A 26,524-nucleotide genomic window follows, 5' to 3' on the forward strand; every position below is an offset into this window, starting at 1 on the left:
TTACTATTGTCATGATTTGAACATTGCGATAAATAGTCAGGTCATCATTTGTGGTTGAATTTCTTATTGGAATATTCTGCATGTAGTTTGCCGTTGAGAAATCATGCGAAGCAAGCTGATCTGCTCAAATTATTATTTACTCGATGCAGGTATGAGTTTCGTTGATATCCAGGTCCACCAGGTTCACTATTCATAGACTATAACATCTCGCATTGCTGTTTGTTATTCTTATTCTTACTCCTCCGCTGTAGGCTTATACATGATTGTTGTGACATACTGCATTGCGAATTAGTACATAATATAAATTGGTAAAGACGCTCCCGTACCTTTCGCTTATATCTCGTAGTGGCAGAAACAGCAAGAACATTGTTCTTAATGCTGCTCGTAGCTAGATGATTGAGAACAGTATGGTTAGGCATAATGAGAACACTATTATCATCCTTCATCGGTGCATTGGCATTCAAGATAGGTTTTCCCAAAAATCCTGGGAGAGTAGGTGGAGGAGGCAATTTGTCTATAGCAGCAATTGCGTACCGGTATTCCCTGGAGTCTTCGGGTTTATCCATATCTATGAGGTATTGTGGAATCTCTGAAGTAAATTGACTCTGGGAGATTGCGCGCTTCATCTTGGAGACTGGCTTCGGCTTCGTCCTCTCTTCTGCAGGCACTGGCTCGGGCTGGGTGATTTCAGGCTTGGTTTCCGAACCTCCAATTGGTTCGCTAGGTATATTTACAGAACCCTCATCGGTAGGCAGGTCATCGGCGCTGACTTCGATGTAATTGACTAGATTGTTGCCAAAATCGACGGTGGTTGGAAGAAGTGCTGAGCATTTCATAATGCCATCTTGAATAAATCGAACGTGGTGAGTGCCGGGTCGTACATGAATTATCGCTTTCAAAAGTCCCGGCTCTCCTTCCCTGGGAAAAATTAGTGTACTGTAAAAACCTTGGAGTTCAAGGGGTTCATTGGAAAGACTAGAACTCACACTGCACTCAATCTTTGCTTCTTATTCCACTGAAATATGGTTCCAGTTACATAAACTTTCTCTCCACCTTCTCTCCACTCGAATAAGGTTGGCACCGTTGCCTTGGTCCGATCGATTTGAATTTCCTCGGCGTCCTCTTCGTCTATTGTCGTACTACTCAATGCCGAATTCCGTCTTGCAAGTGGTGGTTCATTGTCCAGAGCATCTATATCTATAGCTGGGGCGATCGAATCAGCCGGTGTGACTAGAGGCGACCCTGGGGTGTGCACTTCCTCCTCGATTGGCAGTGGAAGCCTCGGAGGTCGCGAAAGATGATACGACATATCTTGAATGGGGGGACCAGAAGGGTCGACAGATGTGGCTTGGGGGCTCGATAGGGAATGTGAATGGGATCTGGACGTTGCAGTGTCGTAATTGGAGGATGGCATGGGAACATCAACTGGCTTGGTGGGCTGATCCCTCACGGCGATCTTTTCTGTCTCTGGTTCATGTCTATGTGATTGCAGGCCTGCTTGTGGTTCTCTGTCATGCGCCGAAGGTGTATTCACTCCCGAATTCGGCAAAGTATTATTGAATTGTGCAGCAGGGTGTGATTGGGAATTGCGCGGGCGGTGTGTGACATTCGATCCGTGAGCCTGTGCAAGAGAAGGTTCTGCTCTCGCAGCAGTCCTATGCGTGTGTATCAAATTTCTTGGATCTCTGCGAGCTGAGGATGTTCTTGACGAGTCATTACTGTTGCTCGAAGGCGCGGGAGAATGCGAATGAGGTGTGGAAGCAGTTGGCCTCGTGTTGGTAGAGGGTGTATTTCCCATTATGACAATGGTCGTGTGATTCTAACCAACGCACTCAAAAAATGATTCCTTTCCGGGGGGTGAGAGCCCTTTAAAGGAAAAGAAAGACAGAGGGTCGAGGGGAACGGCCTGTGGAGCAAAGCTATCTCATGAGTTGTAAATAAGTATTTTTGGATTATGATTTGAAATGAATATATTGTTCCACGAATCTGGATGACCTGTGCTTGTTAAGGGGTATCTTAGAAATAATCGAAAATTGAGCTTGAGGGTTTAAATACAATAAATAAAATTGGGATGGTTCTTTCGTGGAAAAGATTCTGGAGTGAACCTTGGAAGTTGAATCCTTCCCTAAGGTTTGTTCCTTCAACCCCACAATCAGCTTTATTGAAGACCAACCCACAAAAATTGCGACGATGCTTTGAATCCTTGTTACACACTCACAGTAGCTGACTTGGTCTGTGCCTTCATCAAAGCTTCCAAGGTTCTTTCATTCTTCTGGTGTTCTATTGTTCTGTTGTTCTATTCCTCCATTCTTTCCTTCATCACACATCAGTACAGAGGTAGTCGTGGTATTACCTCAATGCTTGTAGTCCTATTCAATCAAACATCACTATCACCACTCATTTGCAGCAAATACATTCCCGTGAAGGCTTAAACTATGAGAATTTTCAAGAATATTCCGAGTTCTACTTATAAGCATTAGATCATACGACATAGGTGTATCGTAGAACAGATCTTATCCGTCAGCCTTGCATCTTCCTGTCATTTCAGACAACTCAGTCATTATCCGTTATGGAACTCTCAAATACAGCATGGCTGTCGATTATAGGAAGCACTTTTCATTACATTTCCCTGCCAGTTATTGTTATTTCCAACTGGCTATTGGCTATTCTTAGGATTGCGCTGGCCCCACTGCTACATTTGGGAAACTCTTTGGTTTCTGCTATGCTTCTTCCTCTGAAAGTAGTAGCGAAATTCGAGGCAAGCTTGATGCAATAACAAATTGATGGATTGTAGCTAATAGTTATTAGACCATCATCATATTCTTGGGGTCTGCAATCGTCATCGGCTTGATCACAGGTTCGTTGTTACGAGTTTCCTCCAGCATACTCGCATCACTGTTCAAATTGACATCAGGCCCCGAAGACACAGATCTTTCTGTGGCATCGGTACGCGCCGCACGAGAACATAAGAAAAACTCGAAACCAGATCCATTGAAATGGAAGGTCGACCCTTCTGTAGAGAAGAGATATTCCGGATGGCTGGAAAAGGACGGAGGCAGAAAGAAGGACGAGCACGGGCTATCGGCGCAGATCATAATTGAGGAAGATGATGACTCCGATGATGGATTTTAATCAGAGTAGGAGCAGCGATATGCAATTATGTGCAACCCCTCTTGAGATGACAGGATTAAGTTCTTGATATATTATTCAATCTCTCCATTTGACAAAGACTTGATCTGTTCTGAACCTCTGAGTACATGTGCTCTCTTCCAGTGGAGTCCTGAAGCCAGTTTCGTACGCCAAAAGTCCAGCCTGTGCTATCATTATACCATTATCGATGCAGAAACGTTCGTCGGTTGCGAAAACGCTTCCTCCCCTATCTCTTGCCATCAACCCCATCATTTCTTGTAGCCTCTCATTGCAACCTACGCCTCCCACGATGAGGACTTGGTTGCTCCCTACATGAGCCATAGCTCGTTCTGTGATCTCCACCAGCATCGCATACACAGTTTCCTGCAGGCTGAAACACAAATCTGACGTGGTAATAACTTCTCCAGTGATCGGGTCTTTTTGCTCTGGGTTCGCCTTGAGTTCCGCCGCGAGTATATCAATGCTTGCCAAGATTCCAGAGAACGAACAGTCCATTCCTTTGACTGCATATGGCAGATCTAGCAACACCTTTCCCTTCTTTGCTAATTGTTCGATATTGTATCCCGGTGCAGGGTCGTTGCTAATTTCCAGGGTCCTTGCGAAACGATCCAAACAGTTACCAACTGCAATATCTAACGCTTCTCCAAAAATTCGATATCGTTGCTCTGCATATGCAATCACCTGGGTATTTCCTCCGCTAACGTATAGAACGACCGGATTTTGTGCCCCAGTAATCTCTCGGCCCATTTCTATATGCCCGACGCAATGATTTACCCCTACCAACTCCTTACCCCACAACAGAGAGAGCATTCGCGCTGCGATAGCGACGCTCTGGAGAGGTGCACCCATGCCAGGGCCCTTTGTATAACATATACAGTCGATATCAGATACTTTTACTCCAGCTTGCGCCATAGCTTGCTTCACAAGTTTCACGACCCAAGATCGATGATGCTTCGCAGTATCTTTTGGTAGGAAACCTTCTCCTGGAGGCGAGACAAAGGTGTGTCGAATATTGGAAAGAATTTCGGCCGGTTTGCCTTTGGAAGGATGTGATATAATACCAACACCCAATTTATTAGCACTACCTTCAAGCCCTATAGCAATCATCTTCGCTGTTGGGTTCTATAAGTATCAACAGTAAAATATAAATCAAGGAGGGGTCGACGATGAAATGGATAAGACCAATGCCCACGGCCGCTAAATTTAACAAGGCTGAAAATCACGAACAGAACTAATCGATAAGGATTATGCTGAAAATAAGTAACGTAAGCGCAATATGTAGAATTGCTAGGTAACTTGATACTTTTAAAGATCTAGGTAGATTCACAACCAACATCTAGAACGGTTTAATCATATGTGCACAATTGAGAAAATTAATGCAATATATGTATGATACTACCTAGCACTTTTCATTCAAATGCAATCAATAACTACAAGAGTGCGAAATTTTTCCTGCTGACCTTGAAATGCCCCACATTCTGTCCCTATCAGGACTAGGGCCCCTTGATTTGCTCGGTTTATTTTAGCGACTTGTCGTTGGTGCGAGTTTAGAAATTACAGTACTCACTATTACTTGCGCCAATTCTGTTACTACATCACACACAACCACGCACATTATCTTTTCAGCAGCATAAGTCAGTGTACTGAAATTATGGACGTCGACGATTTTGAAGCTAGAACAGCAACTTTCTCAGCATGGCTCCAAGAAATGGGTATCCGGACTAATCCAAAGATGGCCTTGGTGGACCTCCGTCAAGAAGGTCGAGGGCGAGGTGTCGGTATGATCCATTCTTTCTTCACGTTTCTATCATTACTGTAGTATGGCATTGATCAAAGAGCTGCTACCTGCTTTCTGTTGATCTTTATGAAGTGATCCGAAGAGCATTTCTCGCTGACATGTAACAGTGGCCATAGAAGACATTGATGACGACGAAATTATCTTCAGCATCCCACGCAGTGCCGTGCTAAATGCTCAGAATGCGAAGCCCCTTGCGATTTCGAAACGACTTGCAGAGAAGATGCCGAGCTGGCTGGTAAGTAGTTATGAGCGTCTCAATGAGGTTCGAATTGATGATTGACTGGATTCCAGGCGCTCACCTCGATACTCATGGCGGAAGGACAAGTAGACGATTCTAAGTGGGCTCCATACCTCGCGATACTACCAGAGCAATTGAATAGCTTGGTGTTCTGGTCGGATAGCGAGCTCGCGGAATTGCAAGCCAGTGCAGTGGTGAAGAAAATCGGAAAACAGGGTGCTGAAGATATGTTCAAAACTTACATAACTCCGCAAGGCTTACAGCATTCTAGCACGGAGATGTGTCACAAAGTAGCTTCTGTCATCATGGCGTATGCATTCGACATACCAGATCCCTCCGATGGTCCAACCTCCGGTGGCAAAGGAGAAGAAGCGGCAGATGACCTGGTTTCCGATGATGGGGAAGATGAAAAAACCATATTATCTATGATTCCGCTGGCCGATATGCTCAACGCAGATGCAGACAGGAACAATGCCCGCTTGATCTGCGACAACGAGGAACTAGAGATGCGAGCAATCAAACCTATTGCGAAGGGGGAAGAGATATTCAATGAGTTCGTCTTTTCTTCAATCACAATTTTTGCTGCGTTTATGGTTTACTGACAGAGACTTTTAGTTATGGCCAGCTTCCCAGGTCTGATCTTTTAAGGAGATACGGTTATGTCACAGAAGGATACTCCACATACGATGTCGCTGAGATCTCAGCGGAACTCATCGTTTCCTTGTTCCGGAACGGCAAGGTTCATCCGTCGTTGTCAAAGCTCACCCAAGACAAGTTGAAAGTTCGTCTTGATTTGGCCGAAAGAGAAGGCATCTATGACGAGTCGTTTGATCTCGTTCACTCTAGTCCAGATGAGCCAAGTATACCAGATGAGCTTTTAGCGTTCCTGTATCTCTTGCTTGTTGACGAAAGTCATCTTAAAGCAATCTTGGACTCAGAGAGTAGTCTACCAAGCCGTTCCAAACTTACCACGGAGCTCGCAGGTCAGGTCCTAGCAATTTTGTTGCAAGCGAGAGAAAACGAGTACTCGACTACTCTTGAAGAGGACGAGGATCTTCTCAAGAATGCGAATCTCCCAATTCGAACCGCTATGGCGATTCAAGTACGCTCTGGAGAGAAGAAAGTGTTACGAGCAGCGATTCAAGAAGCAGGTACATTTTCGGGTGGCAACCATCGCATGAGGCTTTTGCCTTCAAAGGAGGGAACGATGAAAAATGCAAAGAGAAAGGGAGAGGACATGGAACAGCCAAAGAAAAAGGGACGTTCTAGGTAGAATGTCAATTCAATTGATGCCGAGAACACTTTGGTTGGTAGGTCACGAAGCTTTTCATTTTGCTCTGGGAGTGCTTTTGGAGGAGATTATTAATTGGGCGTCATATTTGACTCCTGTATAATCATTTCATAATGATCTTTTGCTCGATCATGAGCGCTAAAATACATATAGGTCGCCTAGATACCCTCCTTGGGTACTTTCGGACAAAACTTCTAATGACAACAAATCAACGCTCAGCCCTTTCCCTGGGTAACGCCCCTACCCCCATTGCCCGTTGAACCCTGCAGAAGTTGATTTACAAAGAAGCCTCACAATGGAGCCGCTTCTGGTAAAGTGACAACCCAGTTGTCGTGAAGAAGAAAATTCCTAATTACTATGTTGGATTGGAGGCCCGATTGCTCGGTTGTTACCAGGACTACCTCCAGTACCAGTCCTGTTCGATTGCGATTGATGTTGGAACATGCTTCGCCGATGTGCATCCGGATACAAATGACCAGAAAGAGGTATTGTGGATCTAAAACGTAGAGGGTTGGTATCATAAGGGTCAACCTCGTATACAGGCTGTCCGTCATCCTCATCCTCATCCTCGTCATATTTCCAACGATCAGATTTCCTCTCCATGCTTTTGCTGACAGCTGTAGACATTCCTCTCCGGTCTATCCACAACCGGCCACCTCGGCCAATTCGTCTCCGATATGCTGGTTGCGAACGACGATCGTCTTCTTCTGGAGGTGTACTATACCGCACGGTTACCGCGTCCGGTTTTTCTTGGCTCACTGGAGATGCTTGATCAAATGAGTCGGAGGTCACAGACGATGGTGGCGTCAGTAAATACTGACTGTATTGAGCTGTTGCTGGGCGAAAGCCCGTATTCGAGCTTTGTCCTTCAACTGGTAGGAGTGGTTCCCTTGTGCAGTCGATGAAGTTCTCATTCCACTTGATATGCTGTGCGGATTTCTCCTCGAGCTCTTTTTGCAGCATATTCTCCTTTTGGGCCAGCACATGACTTAACTGTACCATATCCATTTCAATTCCGCGACCATCAGGGCGAGGTGGAATACGAAGTGGAGCTGGCTGGCGCTGCACGTTTTGAAAGTCCATGGCCTTCCTCTTCTGTGGCTTCGAATTGTCAGTAGGATGTTCGAACTCTCTTCTAGTGGTCGAGATTATACATACCTTCTGATTGATGAGAAGTTCGTCATCAGGATCACTCTTGATGCCCAGCTTGATCTTGAGGCTCTTGATTTCACTACGAGATTCGAATACGGAACGTTCGCATTGCAAGAGTTTTTTCTTATAAGTTTCGCGTTCAGTCGCCATTTTAATCAGGTCCCTTGCTTCTTCCATTTCCTTTCTCAGTCTCCTAACTTTATCTGTGATTTGCATATCTCTTGCTCTGGTTTTCCTGGTAGCTCTGACTTCACGGCGCCGGAAGCAAACATATGGATCGCCTTCGTCTTGATCTTGGTGAGTTTCAAACTTCAGACTGGGCTGAATGCCATGGTTGTCACAGGCATGCCGTCGAGACTTCCAATATTCATACAATTCTTTCAGATGGCCAAATATCTTCTCCTCTCCTCGTTCCTTGATGACTTCTTTCATGGTCTCAAAACTCACCAATGTCTTGTCTATTGAGGCCCATGGGGTTTTATTTTCAGCAGTTTCTTCGAAAATTTCCATGAGTTTTTCAAAGTTATCTTCCGAGAGCTGCTGATTCGAAAGGGTTTTCCTTTTGTTATAATCTTTTAGAAAAATTTCATCTTCGGTAGTCATGTTATATTGGCAACCAGTACATTCTTCCACGGTCTGTGAAAAGCGGATATAGGTAGCAGGTTTGTCAAATTTCCTGGAGTATAATGATTCATAGTCAATGTCGGTACCTTCTTCTGCAGGAGGAGCCGGGATCTCTTGTGGTGCATCCTTATCACCCGAGGTGTGGCCTGCCAGAGCAGCTTGCAAATGGTATTCCTGTTTGAAACACCGGAGTCAGTACATGCAATATATCACGTGATTATGTAGTAAGATCGGGCACGTGACAACTAACATTTTCTTCAGCTTTTTCGACACCAGTCTCGACTTTATATTGACCTTGTAATGAATCATATTCGGCAGATTCTATTTGGTCTTCTCGTAGAATTTGTTGATGGGTGGATCTGTTGAGCTTCTTTTGGCGCACCACCCTGCCAGCCGGTTGTGTCCTCATGTTGATGATGGAATGACTCCGATATGTAAAATTAACGCGACAACGCAATTTGAACGCGTAAAAAATTCATAAAATAAAAAGCTGTTCATGACTGAATGCTTAATCCATTTTTTGAATTGAAATTCGATGTCAGTTGGAATATTTTGATGATAGAAAATTGTACCTTTGCCACGTTCCGACGTTCGTGATACAAGCAAATTTTTCCTGGTTCAATGTGTCAATAACTCTAATTTGGGTAATGTTGGCCTGATTTGGTTACTGTATAAGGCAACAACAAAGAACATTCGTGAACTATACTAGATTAAGGATCCTTGTCATATCAAACTTCTGACGATAGGAGATTTGACCCTATTGTGTTATATGGATAACTTCGATACCTTTCCCATATAACTTACAATACAATCTCCAAAACTCATTGACGATTGGGGGGAAATATAATACAAACTCTCAGGAAATAGGAGGTTAATACTTTAAATCGATAATCAGTCTGATTCGGAAGGAAAACAATACCTTAGTTTGGACATCATCGAATCTCGCATCTTACTTTCAGCCTCTCTCCCCGCCCTTCTAAGGAAACTTATCACCTAGCTACCTATCTAGTCTCCAGTCTTGCGACCAACCCCAATCACCTCCTTTACTTCCACAACCTTACCTACTACTTGGGTTTGCGACTATCTGTTTTACTGCGGCCACTTCCTTTACTCCATTCACCCTATTCTTCAAGCCTTTCTCTTGCGACCGCCTTTACTCCAACAGCTTACCTCCACCTCCTTTACTCGATTGGCCTTGCTACGAAAAGCAACTACCTACCTACCGCATACATAATCATATACCAGACAAATACAATCCGTCAATATGGGAAATACAAGTAGTGCAGTGTTGGAGAATATTGTACAAGGGTCAAACTGTGCGGATAATACATTCTTCTAAATTACTGTCTGATTGGTTATTGGGAGGATCGGCGCGCTAATTCTGGGTGCGAAACAGTTGATCGAGATGAGGTTGATAGATTAAGAAAACGTTTTATGAAGTTGGATAAGGTGCGCACTATTCTGTTTCCTCGGTCGGTGTACTCAGTGTGTTGGAAGTACTGCGAGTTATCTGTTGAACGTGTGGGGAGTGTATGGAACTCGAGAGGGCTAATGAAGTCTATGTCTATAGGATAATTCCGGTACTATTGAACGTGAGGAGTTCCTCAGTCTTCCGCAAATCTCGTCGAATCCTCTAGCTACCAGGTTGGTCTATCTTATTTCTCTTCATCTGCCGTCCACACGCAATGTTTAAAATGATGTACACATACTGATTAATCTCCCTGTTCCAGAATGATTGCCATATTCGATGAAGATGGAGGTGGAGATGTTGATTTTCAAGAATTCGTCAGTGGACTCAGCGCATTCAGCAGCAAAGGAAACAAGGAACAAAAACTTCGTTTTGCATTCAAGGTTTATGATATCGATCGTGATGGATACATAAGCAATGGAGAATTATTCATCGTTTTGAAGATGATGGTAGGAAGTAATTTGAAGGATCAACAGTTGCAACAGATTGTTGATAAAACAATTATGGAGGCAGACTTGGATAGGGATGGAAAGATTAGTTTCGAAGAATTCACAAAGATGGTGGAGAATACGGATGTTTCTATGAGCATGACTTTAGGTGAGTTTGGATGTTGAATCCGTTTTGGAGAAAATAGGTTGGTACTTGAGGGTGAAACTTACTAATGTGTGGTAGATCAATTTTGATTCGAAAGCATTGGGAAGGGAAGAAGATCAGTAATGTAGCGAGCAATGCATGTTTTCACACACTACACCCCAAATCAAAGTACAGTATGACATGCTCAGATGCAGGACATGATATGAGCAATGGTTGAAACTCTTGCAGCAGAACTAGGGATCTAGATGCATTGATATGGTGTGGTTTGTGGATTCTCGAGACACACATTTATACTCAACTCATTACAAGGAAATGATGATTTATTTACAAGATACTCCACCACGTTTCTTCATGTGCTCCAAGTGAAAGTGCTATTGTTGTCTAATAGTTTTGCGGACTAGTAGTCCATAATTACATATCAATAACTTGAACTTGATATCTGAATCAAACACCAATTTGAAGCTTCTCATCCCCTACTATCATAAAGTGCCATCTTATTGACTAGATTCTCATGAGTCAACCAATTTAGTTGACTCTTTACTGGTCTTGGAGCTGAGCGTTCAAAGTGTTCTTCTCGATCCAATCAAAATCTACTTCGTGGTCCAACTAAGCTTGGGGACAGCATGTATATACACGTGTAAGCTTACCACAAAAGTAACCCAACAGCTTTATATATGGATTATTGTTTTGTGCAATAAAGTTTACTCCATATCTAGATAGTCCTCTCTCTCGAGTCAGGCCACTTTATCAAATCATTCAAATGGTCCGCTGATATCTGCAGCCCCCTTACCGGCCCGCGGTCGGTCCGACTTATGAGATGTGCAACAAATTTTGTTCACTACTTGATCTTGATCACGAGGATGGAGTTTGTGGGCACACCTCGGGGTTTTGGTTTTGCTTGAAATCGCTTGGGTTTGTTATATATATCTAAGGTTCGGCTTTCTAACTTCTGAAATTTGGAGCGTTGATTAGCAAATGGGGGTTTGGGTGGAATTTTAAGAATGCGTTTGGAGCAAAGCATACAAGATCAAGTATGTTTACATGCTCTTTGATTCTCGACGTAAGGATTCACACGTGGGGGATGTGCTTAGAGCTAGGAGCATGAATGGGTAAGTGATGGCAGATCATGTGGGTTTATTGGATGTTTGATATCTCGGGCTTCTTCGACAAGAGTTCGCCGCCAATGACGCAGTCAAGAGATTGAACATGGTGGGATGCTCCATGCAAGGTGGGCTACCTATTCTTCGACTCTCCGACTTGCGATATTATCATTCGGAAGGGGTAAAATTTTGTTCGTCTAGTATGTATGGCTTGAAGTGTAGCAACAGCATACACTACAAAGACTCTCAAATATAGCACCACAAGCAATCCATTCTGTCACATACGACCATAGACTGAGGAGAATTGGGCATCCCGTCCGCTCTGCCATACACAAGCCTCAGATCGGTAGATTAGTAGTTGGGTGGGTGACCACCAGCGAATCCCTACTGTTGTATGTTTTTTAATCTTCTTTTTGAAGATTCGAATCTGGGGGGTCGTCAGGTTGGTTGGTGACGAGTCCTAGGTTCTGCGAACGGGAATGGGTCAATAGCGAAAGATGGAGGGACGCAAGTCACGCAACTCAGGGGACAGCCCATCCCTTTTGCCCTTTTAGTTGTTTTACTGGCATTACAGCCACCCTTCTAGATCACGTGTAAATGCGTAGTAGGTTAATAATTTAGATGAGAACCTCAGGGCTGCGAGCAAAAGAGATTTTCGGGAATTGGTGTAGTCTCCACCAACCTCTCCACCACATTACCTAAAATTCAATCTGGTGCACGAACACAAATGAAGTACCCCACTTCATCTTGTTGTCGCTTTCCTTTTCGATCTCAAGCCTTCAAAATGGCACTCTTGAGATGAATCTTCCCACGATCCTCGGTGCCAAAAAGAAAGAGGGCTTGGAACAACCAAATTGACAAAAGAATTATTTTATCTGCAGATGATGGGAATTGCCCGTTCTAGGAATCGAACCTAGGATCTCATCATTACTAGTGATGCGCTTTACCGCTAAGCCAAACGGGCATTGTTTGTTGTTGCAGGCCAGTTTCTGCAGGTATATATTTAATGTCCAAAATTTTGGAGAACAAGAGGGTTAGCGAATGTCTCGTTAGAGGCGGAGTTGGATAGATTGGCTTTGGATCTGGGACGAGATGGGAGAAAGTGAGACGTGTGTGAAATTCTGGGATGGAAAATGGTTTCTGGAGAATGGGGAAGAGGAGATGCGTGGGAGGGATCTGACTGTTTAATGTCTATAAAAATAGAGAGGTATAGATTTGAACTCTGGGAAGAGAGGTACGGGGTGGTACACAATATTGGGTAATGGAATGTTGAGGGGGAGGGGAAAGTAGAGGGGAATCTACTTATCGTACGTGGATAGGACCCCGTTACTCTTTTACTCTTTTACTATAAAGGTTTACCTTTATATAGTTTATATCCCTTGTCATCATGCATCTTCCCTAGCTTTCGTTGGGACTAGGAAGATTCAGAGCTTGATATATCGATATGATGTGTTATTGCGAGAAGCCGTATAGCGATACAACTGTATCTTGCAATAATAAATCTCGAATCCATGTTTGGCTTGCGGTGTGGAAGAAAAGTGTGCTGTTGTAGGCAGAGTTATAATAAAGGGGTTGAATGTCTAAAAGCAATTGGAAATTTGAAAATATTTTAAATTGAATTCAGTATCTCAAATGATCTGAGTATCTAAAAGCAATTAGAAATTTGAACATATTTTAATTATTTAATTGAATCCAATATCTTAAATGATTTGAGTATTCTAATTGGTTTGAAGGTTTAATAATCTTTGTTATCAAACTATAGTTCGAATTTTAATTATTGAACACTCTGATTCAACTTCACCTTTACCTTTACCTTCACCTTCACCTTCACCTTCACCTTCACCTTCACCTCCACCTCCACCTTATAGAGATTTTAACTATAAATGTAATCTAGAATTTGACTTTGCATTTATTGTGATTTACTGAGGGTTTCTGTTTTTATTATTGTAAAAAGGTAGGGGATTGCTGGCTGATGCGATTTAGGGATGAGCTTGAGGTTGAGTAGAATGATGATGTTTACCTACTACAAGGGGATCTGAATATGGACATGGATGAAGAAGATTATAGATAGATAGGGCTAGGAATTAAAATATAGGAGTATCAAGAAGGTATAGATGGAGTACTTGTTGTAAGATTTATCGCTTATGGATACTGAGTGAAATCACCAGTGAAATGCTATTTGATAGGTAATCATATCTCAACACTAGCAAAGCCATAGAATGTATCTATCATATTATCAAAGGAAGAGCTAGGTTATAATTACATACTTTGGTTACTCTGTTACTCTGAGAGAACGGTGGGAATGTCGGGTGTTGAGGGATGAGAGAGGTGGTGTGTATGAGTTTTGAATAGGGGGTTCGGAGGATGACAATTTTCACCTCGAACATGAAAGAAAGGTTATAGTGAGAGTATTCACCTCAATTCGATAGATTCATAGGAGGAAATCGTCAGAAGCTTTGAAGCATGGTGGTATATAAGATAGCTACATTTATATATATATATGTAGTAGAGATGTAGTATCCATTCTTATGGATTCTTTCGAGGGGTGGCATATTCACATTGGCAGGTATATATTGAGAACCTATCACTAAGATTCCTACAGAAGAATAGTGGGATACTGCACATTCATATTTGGAAGTATGTTGGAGAATCCATTCAAAGTCTGTTATACCTCACCAGATTGTATGGCAATGCGCGAGATAAAAACAAGTGTGAAGAGAGCACGGAAGAGAAGCAAGAACGAAACGAACGTGTACATGACAGACTGATTCATTATGGATTTGATATCTGAGCAGATGAGACGATGCACAGTTCTGCAACAGTTGAAAGGATCTCATATATGCTATGTTTGCAAGATTGACACGAGACTGAAGCACAAAGCTCACAGTCTCGAAAGTGACGCACGCAACGCGATGATCTGGACGTGATAGGATAGAATAGGATAGGATACGTGTACATTTCCCCCTCAGACCGATACTTGCTAATGCTGAATTCCCACACTCATTACATATGTGCGAACATTGTTCAACATGTGCGATATATTCAAAGCTACTACGTCAAATCATAGACACTTCAGAACTATCTCGACAAAACTGTCGTATCACTCACATCATAGACTTGGTTTCGTACATCATCGGCATCGGATTCATTGTCTACAAAGAGCTGTCCCGATGCAATGATCAAGAGTATAGCTCGGCGTGAACTAACTCGAGAAATTTAATCGTAGCCGTATCCTCTAGACAAGTTCATTCCAGATGAAATGCACTCATCAAGTTTTTCAAAAAAGGTGACAGCCCCAAAGTTTATGCCTAGCAAAACTTTCCTCGGGCTTGGAAATATCATCTCAGAGCGTCTGGCCTTGAAAAATCAAATCTTCTACGTATGTAGTTACGAGGACAGCTCAGCAGAAAATGATCTTTTGACTCCTATACAGAAATCAACTGAATCGAAATCGAAAATGTATGATGTGCTATCGAGTAATGTGATCTCGTATAGTATTAAAGTTTGTCAAATACTTCTCACGATCGGTAAAGTATCCACTCTTCCTTTTAGTTTTAATATACATCATTGAAAAAGCTATATTCAACGTATAATCCAGTCAGCAGACCAAACTTGTTTGCCAGAGTCATTGGTTGAAGCGTGAAAAGATACTAGGTAGATCTCGATGTTGTCGTACCCATATATTTATTACAATTGATCAATATGGAGATGAGCCAATCACCATGCCAGGAAGAACTGTCTTCAGGTCAAAGCACAAGAAATATCTTAAATAGAACAACATAGCGTGATGTCGAAAAATGCTTAATCTGGGTAAGTTGAGCGATTGGTTTCCATCTTACGCAGCATGTGTGGGGTGCTGCTGTGAATCTGCATTATGCATGCGGGCTGTGTTTGTTTCGCTGAAAAGGAGGGGTTAGGTTTTATGTATGATCATCCACCTCGTGATGGATGTGTGCTGGAATGTAATTTTTTTTCTTCAAATCAATGCTTTCTTGTGGTAAAGCTCGTTTTCAGCACACTCAGCTTGAGTTTTGCGCGTGCGTGTATGCTTGGCCTTTCACTCGCGGAATTATGAAATTGAAAGTCTTGAACGTGCAACGGAAAAGGGTGAAAAGGGAGGATACTGAAACATTCTATCTAGAAAGAAACATCGTAGTCAATTGATTTGGAATGTCAAGTATAGGTAGTACTTCATATGGATTTTTCAAACTAAATAATTTTTGAATTTTATATTCATTATCTAATATTTTGAATATTTTGAATATTTTGAATATTTTGAATATTTTGAATATTTTGAATATTTTGAATATTTTGAATATTTTGAATATTTTGAATATTTTGAATATTTTGAATATTTTGAATATTTTGAATATTTTGAATATTTTGTATGTAAATAAGGGAATTCACTTTAAAGGAATGACTTTAATATAATAACTACTATATCAAAGGTATTTAGGCGAATGCGAAGAAGACTAGTTCTTTCAGTAGTACCTATATAAGGCCTACTATTTCCCCCCATTAGCTAGCTCTTTAGATTAAATATAACTAGATATTTAGGGGCCTACTTATAGTAAGAACTATGTCTTTTGTATCTCTCTCGAATTAATATTTTACATATTTTGAATGATTTGAATAATTTGAATGATTTGAATGATTTGAATGATTTGAATGATTTGAATGATTTGAATGATTTGAATCTTTTGAATCTTTTGAATCTTTTGAATCTTTTGAATCTTTTGAATCTTTTGAATCTTTTGAATCTTTTGAATCTTTTGAATCTTTGAATCTTTTGAATCTTTTGAATCTTTTGAATCTTTTGAATCTTTTGAATCTTTTGAATCTTTTGAATCTTTTGAATCTTTTGAATCTTTTGAATCTTTTGAATCTTTTGAATCTTTTGAATCTTTAAAATCTCTTAAATGTTGATAAATTTTTTTTTAGATTTTATTATTATTTCCATATAAATCAAAAACTTTATTTTTAATTTCCTTTTAAAATTTTATAAATAATTATTTTTAATATTATTCTTCTTTTAAATAAGTTAAACTAAAATATCTATAATTAGTAAATTTAATATTCAAGACTTATTAAAAATCTATATGAAGTGCTATAGTCAAGGACTCAAGGTAGATTTTTAAGGGGAAGTTGTATTGATGTAGAAATAAGTTAACAAGGAAGAGGGAAATTTGGAGTTCTTAGTGTCTTCTAGAAGATCGATTGAATCTCCCAACAGGCCCGGATGAATGATGAGAGATTCGCACTCGCAGCCCAATGGTGGTCTGTGCACATAATATAATATCTATCATATGTGAATTCTATTTTCGAACCTTTGAGATCTTTGCCATGGACATGTGAGCCATGAAATTGTAAGGTTATGGTTGTCTCGGAAATGAAAAAGTCAAAAAGTATGTAGAGGGACCTAGAGTGTTACGGCCAATATCCAGTTTACATCAAGGAGGTGTGAGACTGCTACGGGTTCGTACAGTAGGGCTGCATTGGATCAGTTGCCTCGTTCCTTTCTGTTTGACAATTATTGCTTGCTCCATTGACGCCTGAACATGAAAAATGACGTCGTATTCTCGAGATCGTTTAAAAATAATACATCGACGTATTGGGTAATGCTTACGAAAATGCATATTGTACTCCGGTATTGCCGATGCGAAAGTTGAGGAGAAAAGAAACGCGGCTGTAATCGGCAAGTGGAAGAAAGATACACGGCATTGGTACATCTAATCATGACCTAATCGTCATTGATTTTGAGGATGAAATCTGCTAACAATAATGCGGATATGATATAACGGTCTGACGGTTTGTCTTCCAGAACTACAGCCTTACTGCCAGTGAACATCCCCAATACACGTGGGAGCTCAAGGTATTACCTAGAAGAACTTCATCAGGGCTCCCTAGAGCTAAACAAGTTGCCGTCTGGAAAAACGTGAGGACGGTTGAAATAGCGGTCTCATGGGCTATCACTCCGGCCCAGTCTTGGGAAAATAGAAGGCGTATAGAAGGAACCCTTTGCATGATTCGATTGCCGATCCATTTCAAGAAGAACAAGTGTCTCCATTCAGGATGAACTTGCGAGACCCCTGACTATAATTTGAGGGCTGTCTGCTCTGGCTGCTGGGTTGCTTCATCGCATGATTGCATGTTTGTGAACATTCATGCAGAAACAAAGTATTTGGAAATTGCTCGCAACTCTGCGTCGCATGCCTGTGCAGATAGAGTTTAGAGTCTAGACGGATGTAACGCTCAAAAATAAGACACGCTGGGTGATTGACCCCTGTTTCTAAAGACATCTCTGAGTTTGACTGCTGGTATTCCTGCTTGGCAGGTATCTTGACTCATGTGTGAGATATGACCATGTGTTGAGGAAGTAAGTCTCTCTAGGAACGGTCTTTATTGTGGCTTATTACTAGCTGAATACTTGACAGAAAGGCATGAGAAAGCTCGTGGGAGTTGTGGTCGTGGAGTCTCAGATGAAGCTCTGAGCACGATTAGATACGTGCGATTGGTAGCACAAAGATTAGAAAGCGTGCTGGCACGCATGGAATTGGATGAGATTGGAGGATCGTACGACCTCCAATTTGACTAATTTTATATTGTGAAAGGGATTAGTTAACAATCACGGAGTACCTAAAGCCCCTTTTGGAAGGATTGAGCGAAGCAGCCGAGAAGAAAATCGATTTGTGAGGCTATGCTATGAGAGACTATATGACTATGTGACTGCATGGAGTAAGAGTGAGAGAAAGAGAGAGAAATCAAACGGAAGAGAGGTTTAAAATAAATTATTGAATAAAGTAATGAGTTTCACATCGATCATCTACTAAGCCCTCTTTTCAAATTGATTTGATGGAGAGGCCTGTGTAGATCTTTTTGGGAAACTAAGCTGGAAGGCTGGAAGGCTGGGAGACTGGGAGACTGGGATATATTTTTGCAGATATCGAAGTGCCAAGGGAGTTTAACAACTTTGTACGGAGTATAAAAGTATAATTTCTATGGGTTATTGTTGGGAGTAAAATCGAATAAAAAGGGACATCTAATGAGGTTTGTGTATTGACTGACTGTATTCATAATACCGAGTACAACGTAATGACCATCTACTCCGTATAATGTAATGTAACATAACATACTAGAAACTAACTGTACTGTGGATTTTTGTTTATCAATTTTTTTTTGGCGAGGAAGCGATATTTTCCCAGATGAGCAATGGCTCATTTTTTCCTCTCTTGACGACCGACCAGGTACATGGATTTAATCTTTTTCCTCCTTAGATACGAAAAGTGTACCAGAAAAAAATATATCGATTTGGTGAGATGTGTTTGGGCAAAATTACTAGGTAATCTTGCGCCCGAGACCCTGGTGATAAGGTTTCAGGGAAAATGGCTGCTGCAATATCTAGATTCTAGATACCGGTAGCTGTTAACAGAATAGTTTCTGTGAAGAGCCCGAAAAACCCCTAGGCATGCATACATACATATCGTACACACATACATACTGGTTCTTGATTTTGTTGTATACTCCGTGCTGTACATCCATCCATTCATCTACCTATTCATCCATTCATACATCGTCGCTAGCACTTTATACTTAGGAAGCAAGAAGCGACTCGATAGAGCACTACCTAGTACTTACTGTATTTGCTGTATTTGCTGTCTAAAAGTACCCTAGAAATACCCAAATGGGAAAGTAAATTCACGCTCTGAACATTTGATACCTCTCAAATGTTTCCTGAGTGATTTGGTTTCAAATAATAAAAATAAAAGGACCTGCCACCACTTTTAACGCGTGGGAGGTTTCTCAATCGTTCCTCCCAAATTCGACTTTTTAGCTTTTTTACAGCAAAAACTTGGCACAAGCGTCTCGAGATTACATACCTTTTTTAATTCGTTATGAGCTGTGCCAGCATCATCATTCAAAACACGGAAAGAACCAGTCAGCGCCCATAAAGATGTCGTACCGAATATTGTGGAATTTTACTACTTTAGTAAACTCGTGGCATCAGGGATCTATCGTAATTTGTATAGCTACCTATCTATTCTAGCTTCACGAGTACTAGCTAGCATACGTTCGTAGTCACTGCGTACATTGCGTTGCTCCTCCAAATTCCTACTCGGTACTCTGTTGACTCCTGTCCGACTTGACTTGACCGTCTCTTCTATCCTAGCCTCTCCCTCATATTCATGTCCCTTTCCATACGTGGACAATTGTCGCGGACTGCGCTTCTGGATTGGATGAGCTACACACATACGACTTCGGTGTATTGACATGACATGTCTGAAGTTCGGGGAATCAAAAGGAAAAAAACTTGATTATCCAATCAATTCGGGGATCTCGGAGAATACTTTCTTTTTTTCAGCCTTCCATTCCTTCCTTCCATCCGATTTGAACCCTGGTGAACCACGACGCTGGGAAGGCGGCATATATCTGATTATATATTTCCAACTATCCGGATTCCCCTGTATCTTTTATTTCGGCCTTTTCCTTTCAATGCAACGCTGCCTCTGGACCCCAACAGCTTATTCTTTCAGACCCTGTACATTAATAACACTCACACTACCTGGACACCGGGCTAGACTTTCCTTTTCCATCACAACCTCACTATCGTTGATTCCGAAAATGCTACAGCTGCCCTTGAAGTATCCATCTAGGTAGAAACACCATCGCTTTTTGCTAGGCTTCAACCCATCTCACTACCCTTCACGTCTAATAATCCCATTTCATGTCTCGAAACCCTGTCAACCCCTTCTCCATTCCTAAACTTTCCAACATTTGACTCGGCACCTGGGCTAGTTCCATACTCATTCAATCAATCCCTCGGCATGCTTTCGATTATTTTAATGATCCACGAGCATCTATCACAATTCGCATCCTAAGCATTGCCTTGTCGCCTCATCCGGCGATCTCAGGTCCTAGCGTTGCGCCTGATCGACCAAACCCCCCGGTATTTGGAGCTCAAAAGATTGCCCATATTCAATGTCCCATCTAGACTACTAACCTACCGTATCTGTTGCCTTGAAGAATGAAAAGGAAATTGATATTACTGATATTATTGATGTGTATTATGATTTGGAGTGGATCTGGATTAGAGAGAGAGAGAGAACGACCTGAGCCTTTTTTGATCAACTGCATATCAGATTATATGACCACAACTTACATATTGGCAGCTAATTCCCCTACCGGAAAATAGATTCCCTCCCCACACTTTTATTATTATTTGCATCGCCATCTTGTTCCCTACTCTCATCCACCTGGTTGAATCGAGTCTGCTACATAGATTACTTGGACCGTGATCACGAATTTCTCCACCACACATCGTTCTATCTCTCCAAATTCGACCCTCTATAAAACGATTGACGGGATCCATCATCTCATTGGTCTTAACGAGTAATTGCGCTTGTTCTAGTCCCAGGTCTCCGCTTTCCAGCCAGCCACCGAGTACGTTTAGTTAAATTCAGAGCTACAACATACAGACTGAACAAGTTTTTTCTTCTTCTTTATCTCCGGACACCTCGAATACTAGCTCGTCTTGACCGGACAGTAGTCAACTTTGCAGCTGTTTCTGTCTGGTACCGCCAACCCACCGTCCCTGGCAGTAGACAGACTTCACAAAGTGGCTGGTGCGAGGCAACATCTCGGAGCATTCTAGGTCAATTGATTGGTTACCGACACTCCCAATAATTCTCGACATACTTGAATCAGTCAAGTCAAGCCCGGATCATCAGGATAAAAGCACGGGGCTCCAAAATTTGGAATCACTTTAAAGGTCGCAAAGTCATACCAAAGTGTTAGACTTGTTAGTATAACCGTCTTTTCGTATTCATCTAATCATCATCCGTCCATCCACCTAGGTCATCCGCTCCCGTGGAATGGTTGCGAACGAACCGGAATGAGTGAACAAATACGAAAATGGAGAGGTGTAGCTGTTGAAAGAGGCGGATGAACCAAAGCTTACTGTACTGTATCTGTAGTATCATCACCCACCTTACTCGGCACTGTTCGTGCTATTAGTACTTTGGATAGCAAAGTTCCAATCCATCAACTCGAAGGTTCCGTGTTTGGGCGAGGATCTTCACCGAAAGTGTTGACTTTGGAGGTAGTGCAAAGCTTTTCCATTTTTGCACTTGCGCTATCGTACCGTCAAAAGGTAGATCCGGCACGGGCAACTCCCTTCACCACCCAACATCACTTTGATTACCATACCACCAATTCAAAACCATCAACCTCTAACAGTACCGCACCTTCATTTGAGATTTAAAAACAAATCACGTCTAATATCCGACTTTTCTGGAGTAGTCGAATCGTGCTCGGAAGAACCTTAGCGGCCCTCTTGAAATCTGAGGAAGGAAGGAAGGAACTTGACAGTAACTTCTCCTTTTGTCACTCGACTCCAAAATCTCCCCAAAGCATGTCGCCGTGTTGACATTACTACTCCTCTTCAATCACTTCAATCTTTGCACCTCTGTTTCGACCTCACTCTACGCAAATCCTCAAATTCAAAAATCTCGGAAAAGATTCATGTCAGGTGCATGATCATTGGCCTCTCAAATCAAGCTACCAGTTCATGCAAAATCGGTGGAAATATCACCCATTCCTGTATTGTAGACGAAACTGTTCACAGACCATATCGACATTCACCACCTTCAAACATTCCCCCCCCCCAAAAGTAGAAAGAATACTCGATTCAGTTTCTCACATCCTCATATTTGGATTCGGCCCGAAGGTATCTTCGCATACTCATACTCATATACACTGTCACGTCTTCATCCTCGTCGGCCATTATCAGGTTCGCATTTGATAGATTCCTAGACAGTGACTTTGAAGATATATTTACATTGTCAATCAATACACGTTCTTCCCTCTTCCCTCGAGTCTTCTAGCGCTTCTAGAAACTCGGAAGTGACAATTGAGGCGCTGTTGCACGTCTTGGATTATCCATGAACCTGGTTCCCCCTCCATCTCTCCTCATAACGTCAGAATAACCTCCAAAGCAGCCCCTCCATAGAAATTACACGAAGCCAACCAGCTAGCCACCAGTCAAAATCACGGCCAAGTTCCAAATCCCACGGAAACTTTCCACGTTTGTCACAGGTCGGGACATATTCTCAATCTGATACCCTAGTGATATTGTGCCTTACAAGCTAGATCTCACAGGGGACTTGCTTGTATCAGAAGTCAAGGATAGTCCTAGGAGCCAGTGACGAGGTCTTGACCTTAGAAAGAAACTCAATCGACACCTTATTTCCGCAATATTTCTATTCTCTCGAGTAGTCGAAACCATCATTGATCATTCTAGCACGTACTCGGTCTTTCAGGGTGAACTTCATCTTATTATCGACCCAAGTGCTAGAGTCAGTCACGTCAACTTTCTCCTCTCTTCCTATATCTCCCTCCAGCACCCTCCTTTACTCCCAACAAAAAGTTTCCGACAACAATCCAAGGCTTGCTCGGGTTGGAAGCAAAAATAAATCTCAAATTTTCTTTCTCAGACTGCCATAATCCAAAGCGCCAGGTAACTAAACTCTCTCGATCTATTGACTTGATGCACAGTGTTGACTGGGGTATAGAGGCATCATATTTTAGTATCGAGGATTAAGAATATATAAAACGCGTCGAAATCGCGGCGAGAGGAACCCATTCAACCAACCATCAGGACCGAATCATCAAGCTGGCCAACTTGCACTCAACGCCATATTATTTGTGGGTGGCGCATCGATCGGATTAGTTGGCGGGAAGTAGTTTATATAGTACCGAATAGGAGACGACAATGGACGACAATAACCGTCGACGAAGGCAAAATGAGCCGCCATATCCCCCTCAGGATCCCAGATATACACCAGATCAGAGTCAAGGCCGTGGAATTCCAAATTCCATACCGGATAGGTATCGTCCCGGAGGGACAGGGTCGCCATCAATGAGCCGTGGAGTTGGACAAGCCCCAGCATATTCGTATGGTGGCTACGAGTCAACCTCGAATTTTTCGACAGGAATTCCCCCAAATCCCATGCAATACCCCTCCAATTATCCTTCGGATCAAAGACAACAGCAAGGCTTCTCAGATTACAGTACTGGGTTGATGTACCCCAACAACGTCACACAACAAACTCCACAAAACAACATTTATGATGGTTCGCAATTTCAGGGACGGCAACCTGCATCAATGCAAATGATACCCGATGTGGCCGCCCCTTTCATCCAAAATGACCCAACCAGTACTCCGGCGACTCAAAATTATGCTTCCTCGAACTCGTCTACCCCATATCAACAACACCAGCAAAGCCCAGGAGACCGCACCACGTTGATCCAACAATCATATTCTGGATCCGTAGGACTAGGCGCAATGGCTCAAGCACCTGGAACGGCCGATGGTATGGACGCCGGAAACCTGCAGCCCCAAAATCCACATGTGATGGAAGAAGCTTATTCGACGTACCAGACTGCTCTCAAGCAGATTTTCAAAAATATTATTGATCTTCGTCTTGCAGAAGCGGGCTCTTCTTTACTTGAAGTTTCTGAGTGGCTACTAGGACACGTAACAGAGTTGGGTGAGTTAATATTTCCTCTGTTCAATCTCATCCACTAATAGTTTCTGATGAAGGCCTCACTGTAGACGAAACTGCGCTTCATGCCGATCGCATTCAACTATGGAACGAATTTAACGCGGCATGGTTAAGCATTTTCACCAGACAACACGACTTTCTTGAATCCGGTCAACGAAAACAGGAACAGCAAACGCTCATGTCTCTGGATTTTATTAACAAAATGGGAACCAACTTAACGCGACTGTGCGATTCGGTCGAGAAATATGGGTTGGTGGATTATCAGTATGGAGTCGGAGAGTCGCAAATTATCGATAGTAAGTTTAAAACAACCTCAGAGATCGTAACAATCGTTGAGCTATCTAACAATACCTTAGTTCTTTTGAGCTGCCAAAAACTCCAAGAAGAACTCGAAGCATCCGGAGCCTCTAGCGGAGGCGCATCCTCATCGATCGCAAACTCCAACGTCGGTCGTGCGCCACCATGATAACATTATATCTTGTTTTACCACATTTCACTTCTGTTCACTTCTACTTGGAAAAGTTTTGTTTTCATATACCATTGTAGAGCATAAACTTGCATCTTTTTTTCCTTGGCGTTTTTTCTTTTACAAATTCTTCGCCCTGTTTCATCGACATCAAGATTTGACTTTCTTCTTTTCCTACTAATCAGGATCACTTTTATGTGGTCCGTATACATGGGTGGGAACCTTGATTTTGTCTTCTTGATTTGACAATTTGGTGTTGGTGGTTCTCTGCATGCATGAGGTGAAGGGATTGGTCACTGGCGGACTATTTGCGGGTGGGCGGCATTCTGATTTTTCGATGAAGCTACGTTTCAATGTTTCTACGCGCAATGCTTCTTTTATTACGATGTTTGTATGATGAAAAGGAAAGGAAGGTGGGAATTCAGGTTCTGGTTCGCAAATTTTGGTTGGGAATACTTGGGAGGCTTATATGAATGATATGGATGTGTTTTAGCGTGTCTGTTTTATTTCATATTGTATTATTGTACGATGTGGTTTACTAGAGCTGCCGTTCAATGGGAGGGCTTCTAGGCTCGAATAGTTGGTTGGGAGTATGATTGATTGTATTTAAGGGGGGCTACTAGGCTCACAATTAAGGGACAGCATGGGATTGGGATCCCAGATGGACTTCTAGGTCCGGAACTGAAGGAACGAGTTATAGGTTGGGTGTATGAAAATTCTTAGGGCGATCGTATGAATGGATTATATATCTATTAGGGTATTGAGGAAAGTAAGCCATATCTTTTAAGGTATGAAGGCAAAGAGTTGCAATGAATCAGCATGCGTGTGGATACGCCGGAAGAGACGAGTGCCTGCCAGGGGAAAAGGGAGTGGGATCTTTGAAGCGAGAAGGAGGTGGGGGGGAGCAGGGCGCCAATTAATTGTGGAAAGATAGTGTATATTTGTATTGTAAATGAATAATATCTTCCACAAAAAATCATTCTATAAACGGATGCAACCTTTTTAATATTATCTCGCGATGATGATTTTACCTTGCAGGTTTTAAATATCTCATAGTTTGGCAAGCATCAGGTCGGATATGAGAACATGTAAATTTACATTGAGATGTGTGTGGAAGATGGAGAGAAAGCCGGATCTAGATTAGTATCCAGATCTGGCAGAGAAATCTCAAAATGTGACATGACATGGATACATGGATTGATGTGTAGCGGTGGCTGAGCTGCATTAGACATGCATAATGCGGGATGCATGCGGGAGGGTGTGGATGGAGGTGTAGTGTAGGGTTCGGATAGACGGAGACGCGGGTATGCGGTCTGAGGTATGGGTGATGGATGGTGAGGCTGTGGTGGACAGGGTTGATTTGTGTGGTGTGATGTATGCATGCATGTGATAGATTTGTTTGAAGATTTTGGGTTGTAGGATTTTGAGTGGGAAATCTGAGGATATGGATATGGATGTAGGTGAGGGTTTGGCGGTTAGGGTTTGGAGGGATTCTATTCTACGAGTTTAGAGGTTGAGGATGATATAGTGGCATAATTTTGAGGAGGATGCTGTGGGTGGGGATTAATTGAGTTGAGCCGAGTTGAGTTGAGCTGGATGGATGGAATTGGATTTGGTTGGGTTGAGTTGGGCTGCAGTGAGGTGAGATTGAACGGATGATGTCCAGATGATGGATTATTATTGTCTTTGAGATCAATATCGATAATTAAGCATGCTATCGAAATTACGTTACACTTGATTTTGGGGTTAAGACGGGAAAGAAAGCGGACGTGGACTGGGTAGATAATCTTGGGTTGTATTGTGGCTGATGATGGGTGTGGATGGTGGGAGTGAGATGAAGTGAGGTGAGGTGAGGCTGGATGAGGCTGGATAGAGATCGACGGCATGGATGGTGATGGTGATGGTGATGGTGATGGGCTGGATTGCGAATGGGCGAAGGGAGTGGAGGAAGGGAGCGAGAAAGGGGTAGGGCTGGGATTGCTTATTGGAGGGGTGGCGATGTGATATTGTTTTATATGCATGTAATGTGATGCATTGTCAGCTTTGTTTTGTTTATTAGTGTCTAATGCACATGCGATGATCG

The 26,524-nt window shown here is 42.3% G+C and overlaps 7 protein-coding genes across 7 annotated transcripts; 4 read left to right on the forward strand and 3 right to left on the reverse strand.

Annotated features, from left to right (window-relative positions):
* Window positions 1-46: 46 nt before the first annotated feature.
* On the reverse strand, window positions 47-2,101 carry EAE98_008737 (uncharacterized protein). The gene is made up of 3 exons (XM_038956360.1): window positions 987-2,101; window positions 327-918; window positions 47-276 (listed from the first exon to the last, which is right to left on the reverse strand). The coding sequence occupies exons 1-3, from the start codon at window positions 1,796-1,798 to the stop codon at window positions 235-237; spliced, it is 1,446 nt and encodes a 481-aa protein (XP_038807441.1). The 5' UTR covers window positions 1,799-2,101; the 3' UTR covers window positions 47-234.
* Window positions 2,102-2,569: 468 nt separating this feature from the next.
* EAE98_008738 (uncharacterized protein) lies at window positions 2,570-3,132 on the forward strand (the record flags this gene model as incomplete). The annotated part of the gene is made up of 2 exons (XM_038956361.1): window positions 2,570-2,743; window positions 2,809-3,132. 2 exons carry the CDS (start codon window positions 2,570-2,572, stop codon window positions 3,130-3,132), a joined length of 498 nt encoding a protein of 165 aa, XP_038807442.1.
* Window positions 3,133-3,207: 75 nt separating this feature from the next.
* On the reverse strand, window positions 3,208-4,257 carry EAE98_008739 (uncharacterized protein; the record flags this gene model as incomplete). The annotated part of the gene is made up of 1 exon (XM_038956362.1): window positions 3,208-4,257. One exon carries the CDS (start codon window positions 4,255-4,257, stop codon window positions 3,208-3,210), a length of 1,050 nt encoding a protein of 349 aa, XP_038807443.1.
* Window positions 4,258-4,801: 544 nt separating this feature from the next.
* Window positions 4,802-6,634, forward strand: EAE98_008740 (uncharacterized protein; the record flags this gene model as incomplete). Its single annotated transcript, XM_038956363.1, has 4 exons — window positions 4,802-4,928; window positions 5,056-5,183; window positions 5,240-5,739; window positions 5,802-6,634. 4 exons carry the CDS (start codon window positions 4,802-4,804, stop codon window positions 6,457-6,459), a joined length of 1,413 nt encoding a protein of 470 aa, XP_038807444.1. The 3' UTR covers window positions 6,460-6,634.
* A 191-nt stretch (window positions 6,635-6,825) lies between these two features.
* On the reverse strand, window positions 6,826-8,662 carry EAE98_008741 (uncharacterized protein; the record flags this gene model as incomplete). Its single annotated transcript, XM_038956364.1, has 2 exons — window positions 6,826-8,427; window positions 8,504-8,662. 2 exons carry the CDS (start codon window positions 8,660-8,662, stop codon window positions 6,826-6,828), a joined length of 1,761 nt encoding a protein of 586 aa, XP_038807445.1.
* Window positions 8,663-9,517: 855 nt separating this feature from the next.
* On the forward strand, window positions 9,518-10,404 carry EAE98_008742 (uncharacterized protein; the record flags this gene model as incomplete). The annotated part of the gene is made up of 5 exons (XM_038956365.1): window positions 9,518-9,569; window positions 9,650-9,702; window positions 9,824-9,897; window positions 9,984-10,318; window positions 10,394-10,404. 5 exons carry the CDS (start codon window positions 9,518-9,520, stop codon window positions 10,402-10,404), a joined length of 525 nt encoding a protein of 174 aa, XP_038807446.1.
* A 12,778-nt stretch (window positions 10,405-23,182) lies between these two features.
* EAE98_008743 (uncharacterized protein) lies at window positions 23,183-24,441 on the forward strand (the record flags this gene model as incomplete). The annotated part of the gene is made up of 3 exons (XM_038956366.1): window positions 23,183-23,960; window positions 24,014-24,271; window positions 24,332-24,441. 3 exons carry the CDS (start codon window positions 23,183-23,185, stop codon window positions 24,439-24,441), a joined length of 1,146 nt encoding a protein of 381 aa, XP_038807447.1.
* Between the last annotated feature and the right edge of the window lie 2,083 nt (window positions 24,442-26,524).

Source organism: Botrytis deweyae, assembly GCF_014898535.1.
Source record: "Botrytis deweyae strain B1 chromosome Unknown BDEW_023, whole genome shotgun sequence".
NCBI classification, from domain to species: domain Eukaryota; kingdom Fungi; phylum Ascomycota; class Leotiomycetes; order Helotiales; family Sclerotiniaceae; genus Botrytis; species Botrytis deweyae.